Source organism: Epinephelus fuscoguttatus, linkage group LG5 (genome assembly GCF_011397635.1).
Source record: "Epinephelus fuscoguttatus linkage group LG5, E.fuscoguttatus.final_Chr_v1".
NCBI classification, from domain to species: Eukaryota; Metazoa; Chordata; class Actinopteri; order Perciformes; family Serranidae; genus Epinephelus; species Epinephelus fuscoguttatus.
Genome location: NC_064756.1, coordinates 1,244,875 through 1,263,225, shown reverse-complemented (window position 1 = coordinate 1,263,225; position 18,351 = coordinate 1,244,875). Strand labels below are relative to the sequence as shown.

Genomic DNA, 18,351 nt, shown 5'->3' with positions numbered 1-18,351 from the left:
AAAGTTTGGAGGTAACTTTTGGTAATTTACATTATTGACATATGTGTTATTAAAGTTTAATATCAGGACTATTTTAAGATTAAGTTGTTTTCACAAAGTTGTTTGACAAATAAATCCAAATGTTTATTAATCAATCATTGTGCTAACTCTCACATATGATCACTCTTTTTTTACTCTTGCTCATATTTTTCATTCAAAATGTTGAATGACATTTTTACACTCAGTTTTGACGTCATGATTTTGTTTCACTTTAATATACAGTCCAGAAACGCCACTGCACGTATGTGTACCTGTCATGGCACATGACGTCATCACAGGTAAAGGGTCAGCCCCGCCCCCTTTCTCAGGTGCGGATCATTGATGAGTGAAGGAGGTCGCTCTGTTGGCGGGTGTTTTTAAAACTACGCGAGGAAGAAAGAGGAGAAGAAGAAGAAGAAGAAGAAGTGTCACCTGTGGCCGTTTGAATCAATAATTAAAGTGACTGACGTCATCAGGATCGATCGGTAAAGCGGGCTGTGAGTCCTGACTGAAACAACAGGTGAGTAACACCTGAGAGTCTAAACTGCGCGAGGAGGACATTTAGCTCGTGTCTCTAACTTTATTATGAGCCACAGTTAGCTCTGAGGCTAATGCTAACTCACCTGTGCCTGCAGGTGTTCATTTTCTCACTCCTCATTAACAAATGAGTCCAAACAGTGATTAAATCATCATCAATACATCTGATCAGCTGATTATTAACTGATTATTGATCATTTTAAAGGTAAATATTTCTCATTTTTATTAAAATATGTTCAGTTTTTACTGACTGACGAGAAAAAAAACATAAATCTACTTTTGTTTGTGCACCAGTAGATCTCAGGTCTTGAACTGGTGAAGTAAAAGAGAAGAAGAAGTAGAGTCAGAGTAGAAGTACTCTATTACAATTCAAAGACATGGAATCTATGACAGCTTCACACATTAGATCATATACTGCGTGTATTATTTTAATCCATCTGTGGTCCGCAGGATTCTGATGGTGTGTTTATGGAGCTGAAACATTAGTTGTTGCTGGAGTCTGGCGTCTGTGAGGAGAACGTAGAGGGGAAACTGACGCTGGTGATGTCATCAGCTCCTGGTTGGAGAGCTGTGTGACGTCACATTATTCTAAATACAGAGAACGCTTAAAGCTCCAGTGTGAAGGATTTAAATCTGATCTGATTGTTTTGTTCTGGTTCCCTCAGAATGAGCTGTTCCACAGGGAGCAGGTCCTCGTCTACACAGATCACCATGTTGCTCCGCCATGTCTCTACAGTAGCCCAGAACGGACAAACCGAACACTGACTCTAGATAGAGACATTGATGTGTTCATGTCCTGCGCCCCTTTGCAACGAGAGCGTTGGAAAGACACATTTTATTTTAAGGTAAAACTGATCTGTTCAGTGTTTATGAGGTCTGAACCACGACGCAGGATTTAGAGTTAGTGAAGTACCTTCAGGGTGAACTCTTTTTTGGTCTCTTGGTCTGTTGCTTGCAGCTACATGAGATGTTTCACTCGGCTGATGCTTCTTCAGTTGTGTTGTGTTCAGACAATAAGCTTCAGCCTCCAGTTACAGAACAATCATCGTATTTATTCACACCCGCACACACAGGTCGAATAAATGTCCATTTCTTTATCATTCATCCAAACCGAACACACACAGCTCTCAGCACGTAGCACGCTGTCGTCAGAAACCATTTGCCTCTGGGTTAAAACACCTGACGGCCTCCGTGTTGTTCCAGCAGTCTACCTGAGTTACTCTTGTACTGCAGCTCAGGTAGAGCCCAGCAGGGGGAGCCACAGCTGTTCATCACACACAATCTTCTGCATCAGAGAAACTCACTTCATGAAAAGCAAATGGATCTCCTCGTTCATTCTGTTGGGACGAAGGGATCAAGCAAATGTTTCCAGTGTGTGTGGAGGGCGACTCTGTCTCAGTCACCTCCCCTCTGCAGCATCGTCACTGTCCCAGTGTCACGTAAAGCACGCCACGACAGCTGTGGGTCCACTGAGCGACACAGCTCTGGTTTTTAGAAACATACAATCCCAACATTCATTCTGGTGACTTGGTCATGATGTCACATGAATGTTGTGATGATGTTTAAAAGAGTACATTATTTGAACATTTAAATGTCATGAGTTAAAACATATTTTAAAATGTAGTCGTGTTTTAAATATGAAAGATGAATAAACACTGTGTGATCAGAGCTCAGTGTCAGAGAGATGCATGTAAAAATGATTTAACCAAAATATTTCATTAGCTAAAGTTTGGAGCTTTGCATGTGTGGAAAATAAAAAAGTGTAATTATGTTTGTATTAGAGATGTTCTTGTTGACTCAATGAAAACTTTAAAGGAAAACACTCAGAAAACAGCTGAAACATTGTCCCAGAACACACTGTGCACATTCAGAGCCCTTTGAAGCCTTTAATCACAATCTTCAACAACCATGTTGGATTTTAAATGCTGCTGAAGTACGAGACACTTTGTGCCGCGCGGTATCAATGTGAACGTGATGCAACTCAGTCAAAAGTTAACCAGTAAAATAACGTGAAATAAATAAAGTGCCTCTGAAGTGTGGGGCACGTTGAACCCTGCAGACTATCTGACAGAAATGATGCACTTCACTTTAAAGTTAATGAAACAACATGTAAATTATAATTATGAGGCCTGTTGCTGCGTGCAGTGTGAATGTGAACCTGCACATTATCTGACAACAACTCTTAAAGTTAACAAATAATATAACGTCTCAAAAAGATGCATTGCTGCTGAATTCACCACAGAGAGAAGAGAACCACACAGAGAGGAGAACCACACAGAGAGGAGAACCACAGAGAGGAGAACCACACAGAGAGGAGAACCACACAGAGAGGAGAACCACAGAGAGGAGAACCACACAGAGAGGAGAACCACACAGAGAGGAGAACCACACAGAGAGGAGAACCACAGAGAGGAGAACCACACAGAGAGGAGAACCACACAGAGAGGAGAACCACACAGAGAGGAGAACCACAGAGAGGAGAACCACAGAGAGGAGAACCACACAGAGAGGAGAACCACAGAGAGGAGAACCACACAGAGAGGAGAACCACAGAGAGGAGAACCACAGAGAGGAGAACCACACACAGAGGAGAACCACAGAGAGGAGAACCACACAGAGAGGAGAACCACACAGAGAGGAGAACCACAGAGAGGAGAACCACACACAGAGGAGAACCACAGAGAGGAGAACCACACAGAGAGGAGAACCACACACAGAGGAGAACCACACACAGAGGAGAACCACAGAGAGGAGAACCACACACAGAGGAGAACCACAGAGAGGAGAACCACACAGAGAGGAGAACCACACAGAGAGGAGAACTAGGTGAGTCTCTTGTTATTTTCCTACTGTGGAGGAGGAGCTGATTGTTTTAACAGCTGCAGGAACATTTTCGTGTTCTCCTGAATCTTGACTTTGTTTCTGAGGTTTGTTGATTGTTCATGGTGACGAGGTTCTCTCAGGTTCTGTTTGATATACGACTTCCTGTTCTGCTTGTTTCACTCAGATGTTCCCAAAGGGCAGTTTAACACTGTGTCTGAGCTCGTTTCGGGTCATGAGTTGACGTCATGATGTTGGTACGTGAGATTTTTTGTGGTGGGACAACATGCGTGTGAGTTTTTAGCCTCCTCTGGAAATGTTGCTGTCTCTCCTTCTTGTTTCTGTGTCTGCTGTGTTGAAGATCTTATTAACCTCCAGAAAATCTGCTGACGTGCACGCGACACTTGCATCAGAGACAAACTGGACCATTATTTCATTTCTCACATTTATCAGTGTCGGGCTGCTCCTGACTGAGACTGTTCCTACTGTAGCTGACTGACAGGGTCCAAACTCCCCAAAAACCCTTTAACGGGGAAAAACGGTAGAAACCTCAGGAAGAGCAACTGAGGAGGGATCCCTCTTCCAGGACGGACAGACGTGCAATAGATGTCGTACAGAACAGATCACCATGATAAATTAACAGTAATCCACATGACACAATGAGACAGAGAGAGAGAGAGTGAGAGAGAGAGAGAGAGATGCAGGTAATGACAGTAGCTTACAACAACATGAAAGTAATAATATTATAGTTATAGTTCTGGCTGTTACAATATGCTGAAAGTATATTCATGTTCGTTTGTTTTGTTTTTCTGTCACTAAGCGACCAATGACATCTTGGTGACTAGTGACCTTTCTGGCCGACTGACGTTTGGTCGACTGTATGACGAGGAGTTCAGCGGAATCCAGGAATCTGTAAATAATAAGAGTTCATAGACAAATTATTGTAAAACAGATTTAAAACCCTGTGAAAACTATAAAAACAAAAAGCTAAAGGAGGATTTGTTGATCGCACAAACCGGTCCAGTCCCGTGGTGTCACAGATTTTAACAATGAGACTGTTTGTGTGTTTGAAGTTTTCGGCTGTGAAACCAGCAGATCAATGAAAAACACAATCAATAAAAGACTGATAGTGACGACAGAGGCTGACGGGACTGATGTACAAGTAGTTTTAAATTGTGTACTTTCACTGCGTCTGTACGAGTTTGATCCTTTTAACAAATACCATGAAGTGTTTCATGTGACAGACAGACAGCTGATGCTCACTGTGTTCTTCACTGATCACCTTTGTTTGAATTATTTAACGACTCAGTCAAAGTGATGTGTCTGAGTAAAGTCTAGGTCGTCTCACGAGGGCTGAATATCTGCTAGTAAAGTTTTAACCTGCAGAAGAAACAGAACATTGTTATGTTATAAATCACACACATCTTTTTAATTTGCTTTTATCGTGATATAATATTCTGTGTGTAGCAGCAGCACATGCAGTGTCGTCATGTGTCTTCATTTATTAAGTTTTTATGATTGTAATGGTGTGACGCAGCAGACACTGTTTTCTCCCGGGGTGCAACAACAATCTGATCTAAACATTTAAAAGATCAGAAAACATGAGAAAAGTTTGTTCTTGTGTCCTGACGGGCCGTCGGCCTTTAAGTTTGTTTTATCAAGTAAATGTTTAAGAGCCCAGGTTTGTCTGTGAGGACTGTGCCGTCTGAGCAGCAGGAAGAGGATGGTTTCAGTTGTTGTTACAGCTGCTGGCTGGATCAGAATCATTAAAGCCTCCTAACTGGTCAGAAACCAGTACAAACCAGTGATGCGTTACATTTGTATGTTGAAACTCTTTGTTTCAAACTATACAATGGTTAACATGTAGTTATGTTTAGGCACAAAACCTACGTGCTTAGAAAAAGATCATTTATGGGCACGGCCCCCAGTCCCTGAGAAAACACCTACATTGGATGGCATAAAAGCTGCTGGAACAGTGTATGGCCTCCTAGAAACACTCCCATTTGGTGGTGAAAACCTCACAAGACCACCAGTCCCTAAAAACACCTACATTTGGCGGCAGAAATTTAGCTGTAAACAAGGCCACCTGTCCCTGAAAGAACACCGACAGTGTTGGCACAACATCTGCTGGAAACACCCACGTTCAGTGGCAAAAAGGCAGTTTGAAACACGGCCCGGTCCCTAAAAGAAACCTACGTTTGGTGGCAACAGTTCTGCTGGAAACATGGTCGCTGGTTGCTAAAAAAAACACCTACATTTATTGTCACTAAAGCACTGAACAACACCTGCTTGAAATGCGGTAATGACTGACTGTGTTCAGTGGCACAAAAGCCGCTGGAAATGTGGTAGTTGTTCACTATAACACACCCACGTGTGGTCTTAGAAATGCTGCTTGAAATGCAGCCACCAATTGCAAAGAAAACACTCATGTTTTGTGGCACAAAAGCCGCTGCTGCAAACACAGTGATGGGTCGCCAAAGAACACCCATGTTCACTAGCAAGAATGCTGCTGGAAGTGCAGCCACTGGTCCAAAGGCCAGCCGCTGCCTTTGTTTGTTGGTGTTTAACAGTGGCCTGCAGCTTGGCAAGCATCTCGTCCCGGTGTGCGCCTCCACTATCTTCTCCACCTCCCCGTCAAACACTGATATGATGCTTATGTAGAAATGTAACACATCTGTAGTTATCAGTCACGGACAATGCTGACGTTTTCTTCTGGTGACTGGGCAGGACAAAGTCACGACTTCATTACAGGATCATTATCAAACATATTCAGATGTTCTCCAGTATCCAGTATATCCACAAACCACATCTTGAGCTCACTGATTGCAACATGAGGTGTTTATTTGTCTGTCTCATGCACGGCCTCGTGTGATTATCGGTAATTATTTTTTTTAATTTAGATTCTGAGTGCTCCGATATTTCAAGCAGCAGCGTGTGGACCTGAGTTCAGAGTCTAAAAAGTCTTTTCCTGTCACACTTTATCAGTTAATATGAAAACATCTGATTATTGGAGCTTTAAACTTTGACAAACAATCTGAAGCAAAGCTCATTAACACAAACTAACTTCACTCCCGTCTGTGACTGATGCAAACCTCTCAGAGGTGTTGGGGGAAGTTACATCACAGCAGCTCATTAACCAGGTCCCTCAGGTCAGAGGTCATTTCAGCCCGTCAACATGTCTGTCCCTGAGGCGTCTTCACGCTCGCCACAGTTTCCACCAATTCCCTCTGAAGCAAATTACACTCAGAGCTGTTGACCAGTGAGACCAATCAGCAGGAGCACACCTCAGGACTGGTTGCACTGGTCCTCAGAGGGCTGATAATGACCTCCCCTCAGACCGCTCTGTGACAGCGTCAGGACGGACGGACGGACACAGATTAGAAAATAATATTTTTAATAATCACTAAATGTTGGATATGAATTGGGACCTCCAGATTTGGGTGAATCTCTGCACTGATGAACACATGAACACTTCCTGTGACGTTATGAGGGCCCTTCCTCACCGACCTCACTTGGTCCAGATTTTTCAGTTTGATCTGAAACAAAGCGTCAGATGTGAAACTTCCCTCGACCACCAAACAGAGGCAGCCTCTGTGCGGATCAGTCTGAACCATTCAGTCCGTTTCCATGACAACAGAGAAAAGGGATTTATATCAAACCCCTGTAAACATGTCAGTGTGAGTGAAATGGTCCTGCAGTGAATGTGTCACAGTGGGACTAACACACCCAGGTCATGTGACTCCTGCATGTATACAGTCAATCAGACCCAAACTGGCCGAGGCGCTCTGAGCATGCTCCACAGTTTCCGCCCCGGGCTTTGACCCGGAAGTCCAATAGCATTAAATGTGTAAGAGAAGAAGAAGCCGGTAACAACATGGAGAAATCTACATCCAGAGCCGTGACTTTCTGGACGGACCAAATGTACAGAGCTGTAAAGTTGTCCACTATGGTAGCAGTTAGCTGCTAGCTAACCGTAGCTAACTTGTTTGTCCATTGTTTGGTCTGTGACGTAATAGGTCAACAGGAAAAAGGTCCAATACTAACAAGCTGAAAGGGGGCATATCTCCACCTATCGTAGAGGAGTCGCACATACTTGGCTCAATAAATGGATTCCCCTCCCGTGCTTGTATACTGGGACAAGGACAGTAGGCCAGTTAGATGTCCTCGTCCAGCTGGGACTGGAGCTCCACTTCACTGGGACTGCTTTCATTGCTTAGTTTTTGGTGTGGAAACATTTTTGATGGTTTGGACTTTCAGAACAAACACAGGAAGTTCAGGCAGGTTTTTGTTAAAACTGGAAAAAGACTTTTGGTGAATTCAAACCAGCCCTGAGGAATGTGCCTGAACGTGGTGCTGCTGGAGGTAGTGGCATAGTAACAGTAGTTACTCCTCCTTTAATGTTTTAGATTTAGACAGAAATGTTTGTTACTTCGAGTCTTTACCTCATGTCAAAAAGTTTTCTCTGTTTAATCCAATTAAATGGACCTGCACTTGTTCAGCTGCTTTGACACTACAGGTCACATTCACACGTTCACACACTGGTGGCCGAGGCTGCCGTACAGGTGCCACCTGCTACTGCTCTTTCAGTGCACTCACACACTAATGGAACAGCCATCTGGAGACATTTGGGGTTCAGTATCTTGTTCAAGGATACTTTGACATGTGGCCTGTAGGAGCCTGGGATCGAACCACCGATCTTCCAATTAGTGGACAACCCGCTCTACCTCTGAGCCACAGGTCTCTACAGTCTAAACACGTGAAACACATCTATTAAACACATGATGACATGTGGACGGAGAACTGTTTTCACCATGATTCGTTCCATCTGTTTTAAAAACGTCCTCTTCGTCTCCTCCAGTCTGTCACTTGAGCTACGCTACACTGCCTCCACAGTCTCTGGTGCTGCTGCTCTGTTTTCTAGGGAGGGGTCACGATTTTCGATTTTCAAATAGTCGTTTTATTTTTGAAAAATCGATTTTTTTAATGCGACTATTACAATTCGCCGTCTAATTTCCCTCCTTTATTTGACATGCAATTCAGCTCCTAACCGCACGAGGGCAGTCTAGGATTGCTACAGCGGTGTGAGATGCTCTTCTACAAACAGGAGAAACGTGCAGAGACTACTACTCCGTAAGGAATGTCCGCAGTCATTTGGGCTTTCATAGTTGAGCGCACTTCCGCGTTGTAGTTTCCTGTAAAAATGTCCGTGAGAAATCCCCGCGATGTGAAAAATACATGCCGAGCAGTCACTGGTGTGCGGGCTTGTGAAGACCGCGCAGATCTCTGTGAAGTCCGTTCTGCCTGAGTATGTTCGGGCCTTTAAAGATGAATGGATCTCTGTGTGCGTGGCTTGGGGGGGGGGTCATTTGAAAAATTGTCGAATACTTGCCACGATTTTCGAATAGTGTTTTTGCTTGTGTTGCCCATCCCTACTGTTTTCACCACCATCTGTGAGCTTTCAGGTAGAGATGTACCGATACCACTTTTTCCTTCCCGATACCGAGTCCGATCCCTGAACCTTAGGTATCTGCTGATACCGAGTACCGATCCGATACCAGCGCCCGTTTCATTTGTCTGTAGCGTGCGTATGCGTAATGACGTGAGGCATTACATGGTATCAGATTGGTCATAGGCTGTACTCGCCGATGCCCCATACTGCATTTTAGGCAGTATCGGAGGCATTTCAGATACTGGTATCGGTACAACTCTACTTTCAGGAGACGTGACACAAGACGTGAGATTTGAGAAGGCTCGGTCCGTCTCATTGTCAGTTGTGTCTAATATTGTGCAGCCCTCATTCATTTTGACTCACCAACACAACTGTTAGACTGATGATACACAGAGCAACTTTTTGAGCAATGTTGTTGGGCATTATTCTCAGGGATGCAAACAGGTGTATGGTCAAAAAAGAGAGAGCTTGTCGAAGCGAAATTCTGAATATTAAAATACACCAACACTAATTTTGATGAATACTGTGTATTCCAAAACACAACAAATCCATTGAGCAACAGTGTTTCCTCTATATGCAACTAGCAGCGGTGGTGCTGCTGAAATATGACCTGCTGATTTATTTTTAGTTTTTTTGTCGTAGCTCTTCAGAAACTACCGTTATATTATTTGGCGCTACGGATGCTTCATATCCAGGTCAATTCACACACTTGTGAGTAAAGCATATAAAAGGGGAGGAGAGTTCTCCGTCTGATCTCTTCATAAACTAAAGTTATATTATTTTGTGCGATGGACGCTTCATATAATAACATAACAATATACTGTTTATTGTGTTATACGCTGAAATGTTTCATTTTATAACGTGATGACTTACATTGTTTACACAGCGGCATGTCATTTCTGTCTCTACATGGTCAAACCTTTACAATCCTCCTCTGCTCTCTGTATCGCGCACGGCGGATTTCGGTCCCGATGCGCGCACACACACGCACACACACACACACACACACACACACACACACACACACACACACACACACACACACACACGCAGATTTCAAAAACTACTGAAAAAATTACAAATTACACACAAAAAATACTCAATTACAGTAATGTGAGTAAATGTAATTAGTTACTTTCCACCTCTGCTGTTGTAACACATATATAAATGGAACCAGCGTGGTCAAATGTATTTAATAATTATATTAAAGTAATAATAATGTTTAGAGCAGCATCCCGACCTTCACCCAGTTCAACTCTGTCGTCTCGACTTTATTTCATGTCTAAATCAAATGGGACGCTTTTTCACACCACTAATAAACACAAGCTTATCAAACTGACCTGAGACTCTGAGACTCTCTCTGTGCTTCCTTTGCCTAACGACACCATGATGAAACATTTGCAGAAGCTCCAGGACTGTTTTACAGATCTTATTAAACGGCCTTTCACATTACAGGCTCTCTGCTAACTTGGTGTTTTGGTGAGTGATGAACTGAGAAATGATTTTTCTTTTTTCTGCCATTTTTGCTGACCGAAATGGCCAATTAATAACACACACACACACACACACACACACACACACACACACACACACACACACACAGAGGCAATGCCTGTTAATTGAATTAAAGCTAATAGATGCCTAATTGGATTTAATTTTCCCAAAGAAGAAGATTTATTTGTTTCGCTCACATCACCATGACGACTGCCAGAGACTGCTGTAATTATGTCATTTTTTTTTAAATCAAGTCTTCATTTATTTAAAGGATTATAAACAACATCACACCACGACTTTAAATGCAGAAAAGATAATTGGAACTTAACTGTTTAAGGTACGTCGATTTCAAATGTAGAAATGTGACAGTTTTACAAAAGATGAAAACATTATTATGAGAATGAAGTTTTGTCTTTGGTAAAAACACTTCTGTAAATTGTAACTCAAAATTCTTTGAGTTTGAACGATGTTTAGCAGCTGCTCTGTTCGTACGACTGCTGCAGTCACACAGAAGGTGATGAAGTGAACAAACGCTGTCAGGTTACAACTGCTCACGTCTTTCATTGTGTTGGAAAGCAGAAGTTAATAAAGGTGTCTCTGGTTTGAAGTGAACCTTTGCAGAGTGGTTCCAGACCTCCCTGCCCCCGTCCCCCTCGGGATTTGTGCCTATGGATGGTCAGCTGGTTTGGTTCAGATGATAGAGTGGGACTGTCCTGTTGGTCTCTTGTGTTGTGAGAAGGTATAAAGCAGCAGGTTTGTGCAGCTGACAGCAGTGACTGCAGCCGTCTGCAGCACAACAGGTGACAAACACCTCGCTGTGTGTCATGTGACCATGTCTCATTTCCACATGTGAAGGTGTTGAAACACTCAGAGAGGAGTCGATGGTGAGTTTAGGCTGTTTGTGAGGTGTGTATTATTTGAATTATGTTAAATTCAACTTTATCAACTTTGTCTTTTTTCGTCCTCGGAGCTTATGTGCACGTTGGAAACCTGAAGTACTTTTATTTTCTGCTGACTGCGATGTTGTATGTTGTTATTGTTGTTGCCAACACGTCTCTGATTGTGGTTATCTGTGTGAACAGAAGCTTACATGAACCTATGTACATGTTTCTGTGCAGCCTGTTTGTAAATGAACTGTATGGTAGTACAGGGTTGTTTCCATTCCTGCTGCTTCAGATCCTCTCTGACATTCACACTGTCTCTGCTTCAGCTTGTTTCCTGCAGATTTATTGTCTGTACACATATGCAAATATAGAGTTTTGTACTTTAGCCGTCATGGCTTATGACAGATATCTGGCCATCTGCTGTCCTCTGCAGTATAACACACGCATGACACCAGACAGAGCAGTTGTCTTTATTATCGTCATCTGGCTGGTCTGTTTTGTTAAATTCTTAATAACCCTTTCTTTAAACCTCCGTCTGACGCTATGCGGGAACATAATCAACAACCTGTATTGCCGTAACTACCTCATTGTTAAGTTGATGTGTTCTGACACCAGAGTCAACAACATCTACGGACTGTGTGCCATTGCTGTCACCGTCATAGTCCCTCTGCTCCCCATCCTTTTCTCCTACATGAAAATTTTCCAGATTTGTTTTTCTGGTTCGAAACAGACGAGACAGAAAGCCGTCAGCACCTGCACACCTCACCTCATCTCTCTGCTCAACTTTTTCTGCTGCTGCACATTTGAAATCATTCAGAGCAGGTTTGATATGACGAGTAGATCCAGCGTGCTGCAGAATTTTCTGTCCTTGTATTTTGTGCTGCTGCAGCCGCTGTTGAATCCCATCATGTACGGACTGCAGATGTCAAAGATACGGAACATGTGTAAACATGTCCTGTGTTATAAACTGTTGGCCGGCCGCAGAGATCAGATGCAGATGTGCTAACAATGCTTCAGTGAATGTGCCCATTAAAAACACGAGACTGAGTGGAAACAGTTTGTTTGTGTCAAGTTAATGTGGAGTGTGATGAACCGAAATCACGTCAGCTTGAAGATCATCCTTTAGACGTCCCACAGCGGGGACGTTTGCAACATCACAACAGCAAAGTGCAAACAGGAAGCACCAGGAGAAACAAATACAGAGCAGTATATAAGTCTGTAAAACAAGTCAAGTGTACAGAAACAAAGAGCAGTATAATCAGGAGGCAGCAGACAGAAGCAGAAGAGACAGACTGAGGGCTGATTTCACATCACTGACTGATGGAAGTACAGATATTACACAGTTTAACAACACTGATATTAAAGCTGAGTGATTGTAATGCAGTAAGAACGTCAGAGGAGACACCTGCACACCAACGTGACTGAGCTGCACAGACACCAAAAGCTTCACAGGCTGAGATCAATGCAGAGAAATGTGAGTTTATTTCGAACATCTGTGCACAAAAAGAAGTGAATAAAAAGCAGCAAACATCTCAGTCCTTGTCGATCATCATAATGACGGATGTTTGAAATAAACTGACATGTGTCTGCATTGATCTCAGCCTGTGAAGCTTTTTGTGTCTGTCCTCTGACGTCCTTTCTTGGTCATCCATTACACCGACGCATCCAAGACTCTTTTTTGTTGCCCTCAGTCGGTGCAGTGTCACAGCAGCCCTGAGACTTTGTACCGCAGTAAAAAAAACAAAAAAAAAACAAAGCAAGCTATAATGATAAACAGACAGTGGCAGAATTTACATGGTTGCATGTGTCATGTGCAGATAATTCACAGTATTTTAATAAAACACAACAGAAAAGAAAGTGGTAATTATATTACATATCTACATAAGTCTTAATGATCATTAATGCTGAGACACTTTCTGTCACCTAAATGTTCACACAAAGCAAAAAAAAAAGGCAAAATCCTTCAAACCAAATAAATAAAACAACAACAAATTAAAGTCCTTTAAAATATCTATTGAATCTATTGAAACATGCTCTGTTATGAAATGTTTGAGACACTGTCGTGGTGTAATGACATCTGCGTCAGAAAATATCCGACAGCAGAGCTGTTCAGTTATGGATTCAGCTGGGCCGGATTTTTTAAAACCAGAAAAAAACTATTGACCAGTTTAAGGTTTTTTTTAGCAGCGAGCAGCCGATTGAAAACTTTACGTTTTGCTCATGACAAATCTTAAATGTAAATAAATGTAGTAAAGGTAGCAATGTTGTGTTTTGGCTAAACGTAACCACGTGTGTTGACTAAACGTAACCATGTGTGTGTATTGGCTAAATGTAACCATGGTGTGTGTTGGCTAAACGTAACCACGTGTGTGTGTGTTGGCTAAACGTAACCACGTGTGTGTGTGTCGGCTAAACGTAACCATGGTGTGTATTGGCTAAACGTAACCATGGTGTGTATTGGCTAAATGTAACCATGGTGTGTGTTGGCTAAACGTAACCATGGTGTGTGTTGGCTAAACATAACCACGTGTGTATTGGCTAAACGTAACCATGGTGTGTATGTGTTGGCTAAACGTAACCATGGTGTGTGTTGGCTAAACATAACCACGTGTGTATTAGCTAAACGTAACCATGGTGTGTGTTGGCTAAACGTAACCACGTGTGTGTGTGTGTGTGTTGGCTAAACGTAACCACGTGTGTGTTGGCTAAATGTAACCACGTGTGTATTGGCTAAACGTAACCACGTGTGTATGTGTTGGCTAAACGTAACCATGGTGTGTGTTGGCTAAACGTAACCATGGTGTGTGTTGGCTAAACGTAACCACGTGTGTATGTGTTGGCTAAACGTAACCATGGTGTGTGTTGGCTAAACATAACCACGTGTGTATTGGCTAAACGTAACCACGGTGTGTGTTGGCTAAACGTAACCACGTGTGTGTGTGTGTTGGCTAAACGTAACCACGTGTGTGTGCTGGCTAAACGTAACCACGTGTGTATGTGTTGGCTAAACGTAACCATGGTGTGTGTTGGCTAAACATAACCACGTGTGTATTGGCTAAACGTAACCATGGTGTGTGTTGGCTAAACGTAACCACGTGTGTGTGTGTGTGTTGGCTAAACGTAACCGTGTGTGTGTTGGCTAAATGTAACCACGTGTGTTTGTGTATTGGCTAAATGTAACCGTGTGTGTGTTGGCTAAACGTAACCACGTGTGTGTGTATTGGCTAAACGTAACCACGTGTGTGTGTTGGCTAAACGTAACCACGTGTGTGTGTGTTGGCTAAACATAACCACGTGTGTGTGTGTTGGCTAAACGTAACCACGTGTGTGTGTGTTGGCTAAACGTAACCATGGTGTGTATTGGCTAAACGTAACCACGTGTGTGTGTGTTGGCTAAACGTAACCACGTGTGTGTGTTGGCTAAACGTAACCACGTGTGTGTGTGTTGGCTAAACGTAACCACGTGTGTGTGTGTTGGCTAAACGTAACCATGGTGTGTATTGGCTAAACGTAACCACGTGTGTGTGTGTGTGTTGGCTAAACATAACCATGGTGTGTATTGGCTAAACGTAACCACGTGTGTGTGTGTGTGTGTTGGCTAAACATAACCATGGTGTGTATTGGCTAAACATAACCATGGTGTGTGTTGGCTAAACGTAACCACGTGTGTGTGTGTTGGCTAAACGTAACCATGGTGTGTGTTGGCTAAACGTAACCACGTGTGTGTGTGTGTTGGCTAAACATAACCATGGTGTGTATTGGCTAAACGTAACCACGTGTGTGTGTGTTGGCTAAACGTAACCACGTGTGTGTGTGTGTTGGCTAAACGTAACCACGTGTGTGTGTGTTGGCTAAACGTAACCATGGTGTGTATTGGCTAAACGTAACCACGTGTGTGTGTGTGTGTTGGCTAAACATAACCATGGTGTGTATTGGCTAAACGTAACCACGTGTGTGTGTGTGTTGGCTAAACATAACCATGGTGTGTATTGGCTAAACATAACCATGGTGTGTGTTGGCTAAACGTAACCACGTGTGTGTGTGTTGGCTAAACGTAACCATGGTGTGTGTTGGCTAAACGTAACCACGTGTGTGTGTATTGGCTAAACGTAACCACGTGTGTGTGTTGGCTAAACGTAACCACGTGTGTGTGTTGGCTAAATGTAACCATGGTGTGTGTTGGCTAAACATAACCACGTGTGTGTGTGTCGGCTAAACGTAACCATGTGTGTGTGTTGGCTAAATGTAACCACGTGTGTGTGTTGGCTAAACGTGACCACATGTGTGTGTGTGTCAGCTAAACGTAACCACGTGTGTGTGTCGGCTAAACGTAACCATGTGTATGTGTGTCAGCTAAACATAACCACGTGTGTGTGTTGGCTAAATGTAACCACGTGTGTGTGTCGGCTAAATGTAACCACGTGTGTGTGTCGGTTAAATGTAACCACGTGTGTGTGTTGGCTAAACATAACCATGGTGTGTGTTGGCTAAATGTAACCACGTATGTGTGTCGGTTAAATGTAACCACATGTGTGTGTTGGCTAAATGTAACCACGTGTGTGTGTCGGCTAAATGTAACCACGTGTGTGTGTCGGTTAAATGTAACCACGTGTGTGTGTTGGCTAAACGTAACCATGGTGTGTGTTGGCTAAATGTAACCACGTATGTGTGTCGGTTAAATGTAACCACATGTGTGTGTTGGCTAAACGTAACCACGTGTGTGTGTTGAAGGAAAAAACATCAGTTGGTGGTGTTGTACCGACGTAGTGCTTTTATTTTGAAAGAGACTGTATCAAACTGTACATTTCCTGTGAAAACAGAAGTGTATTTTGAAAACAGACAATGCATGTAACAGGCTGAAGTTGACACGGCGTCCCAGAACGTCAACAACCAACACACCCAGGGTACCTTGGATGTCATATGTGGACATGGAAAGTCCATGACCAAACGTGGACATGTGACGAGGTCACAGTGAGGACGTGTTGACATAAACTATAACTGCAGGTTAAAAGCATTTTAAGCTCCACATAAATAATTTTCCTGTTTATATTTAATAATTCATGTATTAATCTTGTGTTAACTTGTGATGATGATGTTGGTCTTCATCTGTCCCCCCAGTTCTGACATCAGATATTAACTCCCTTGACGTTGCAGAGTGATCATAAAGATCTGAGTGTGTGTTGGAGTGTGTTGACTGTGGTGACGTGTCCTTGTCATGTAAAGGTATAAACAGCAGACATCACTGCAGCCTCCCGTCAGTTACTGAAGCACTCTGCCTGAGCTGAGCTGTGTGACGTGTTTCTATCATTTTAAAGGTGCAGGGTGAATGATGAGTTTATCCTGCCTGTGACACGCTTCACACGGTCAGTGACGGCTCAGCAGGTATGAAAATAATGTGTGTTATTCAGAACAGTGTCTGAGTGGTTGTGGGTTAAAAAGTGAAGAGTGAACGTGTTTAAACTGAAACAACAATGACTGTGAATTCAACTTTATCTTATTTTATTCTCAGCACTTATATGCATGTAGGAGCTTTAAAATACTTGTACTTTATGATGACTGCAGTGTTATACAGTGTTATAGTTCTCATCAACACGTCTCTGATTGTGGTTATCTGTGTGAACAGAAGCTTACATGAACCTATGTACATGTTTCTGTGCAGCCTGTTTGTAAATGAACTGTATGGTAGTACAGGGTTGTTTCCATTGCTGCTGCTTCAGATCCTCTCTGACATTCACACTGTCTCTGCTTCAGCTTGTTTCCTGCAGATTTATTGTCTGTACACATATGCACATGTCGAGTTTTGTAATTTGGCCGTCATGTCTTATGACAGATATCTGGCCATCTGCTGTCCTCTGCAGTATAACACACGCATGACATTTAACAAGGCTCTTATCTTCATTGCTGGTCTATGGTTTTACTCTTTTGTGAAATTCATGATCACTTTATCTTTAAATATCCGTCTGACGCTATGTGGAAACATCATACACAGTTTGTACTGTCACAACTACTTAGTTGTAAAGTTGGCGTGTTCTGACACTCGAGTGAATAACTTCTATGGAATATTTGGGACCGTCCTCACCGTCATAGTCCCTCTGCTCCCCATCTTTTTCTCCTACGTGAAAATTTTCCAGATTTGTTTTTCTGGTTCGAAACAGACGAGACAGAAAGCCGTCAGCACCTGCACACCTCACCTCATCTCTCTGCTCAACTTCTCCTTCGGCTGCTGCTTTGAGATCATTCAGAGCAGGTTTGATACGAGCGGCGTGCCCAGCGTGCTGCGGATCATTCTTTCGCTGTATTTTCTCATCATACAGCCGCTGTTGAATCCCATCATGTACGGACTGCAGATGTCAAAGATACGGAACACGTGTAAACATGTCCTGTGTTATAAACTGTTGGCCGGCCGCAGAGATCAGATGCAGATGTGCTAACAATGTTTCAGTGAATGTGCCCATTAAAAACATGAGACTGTTTTGTCACTGTTTTACGCAGCCTTGATTCAGTTCAGCATGCACCTTAGGGTTTTATTACAGATGCAGAGTCTCTGACTTGTCCCTGAGTTCTTTATGATTTGGTGGGCTGGACATCACTCACCACTCGCAGATGGCAGCACTGCTATATTTTTTTAATCTATAAAGCAATACTGGTCAAACTCCCAGCCGAAGTCTGCATCTCTCTGTGTGTCAGCTCTGACAGTTTCCAGCTACGCTCCTCCAGGTGGCTGCTTTTTAATGAACGGCAGGTTTTAACAGATCTGGAGGAAACTGTATTTTCCTACTCCGCACCATGGACATGAAATAATCCACAAAAATATCTAAAACTAGAAACACTTGTATCCACTGATGCATTTAAGGGCATCATAAAGAACGTGGTGACAGAGACATGTGCTTGTTCTTCCTGAGAGGCTGCTGTGTTTGAATAGCTGTTGTGTTATTGTGGATTTTTGGATTATATGTCGTATTAGTTGCATTTTAAACGTGTTCTGATTGGCTGCTGCCTCGGCTGGGTCTCTGTTGTAAAAGAGATTTTCAATTTCAACGGGACCTCATGCTTAAATAAAATAAAATAATAATAGTGTGGTGAACTGACATCATGTTAGCTTTAAGTAACCTCATGTAAACGAACCAAAAACAAAAAAACTAACGAGAC

At 42.8% G+C, this 18,351-nt stretch overlaps 3 protein-coding genes across 3 annotated transcripts in view; all 3 read left to right on the top strand.

Moving 5' to 3' along the window:
- The first annotated feature begins 3,173 nt into the window (after positions 1-3,173).
- Positions 3,174-18,351, top strand: part of LOC125888456 (olfactory receptor 52K1-like) — a 185,410-nt gene continuing 170,232 nt past the window's right edge. Inside the window, exons 1-2 of the mRNA XM_049575840.1 lie at positions 3,174-3,250; positions 3,368-3,381. The gene's annotated coding sequence lies outside the window, so the exon portion shown is untranslated. The remainder of the gene's footprint in view (positions 3,251-3,367; positions 3,382-18,351) is intronic.
- Positions 11,243-12,208, top strand: LOC125888480 (olfactory receptor 11A1-like). The gene has a single exon (XM_049575863.1). The coding sequence runs from the start codon at positions 11,243-11,245 to the stop codon at positions 12,206-12,208; it is 966 nt and encodes a 321-aa protein (XP_049431820.1).
- On the top strand, positions 16,674-17,633 carry LOC125888479 (olfactory receptor 5F1-like). Its single transcript, XM_049575862.1, has one exon. It carries the CDS (start codon positions 16,674-16,676, stop codon positions 17,631-17,633), a length of 960 nt encoding a protein of 319 aa, XP_049431819.1.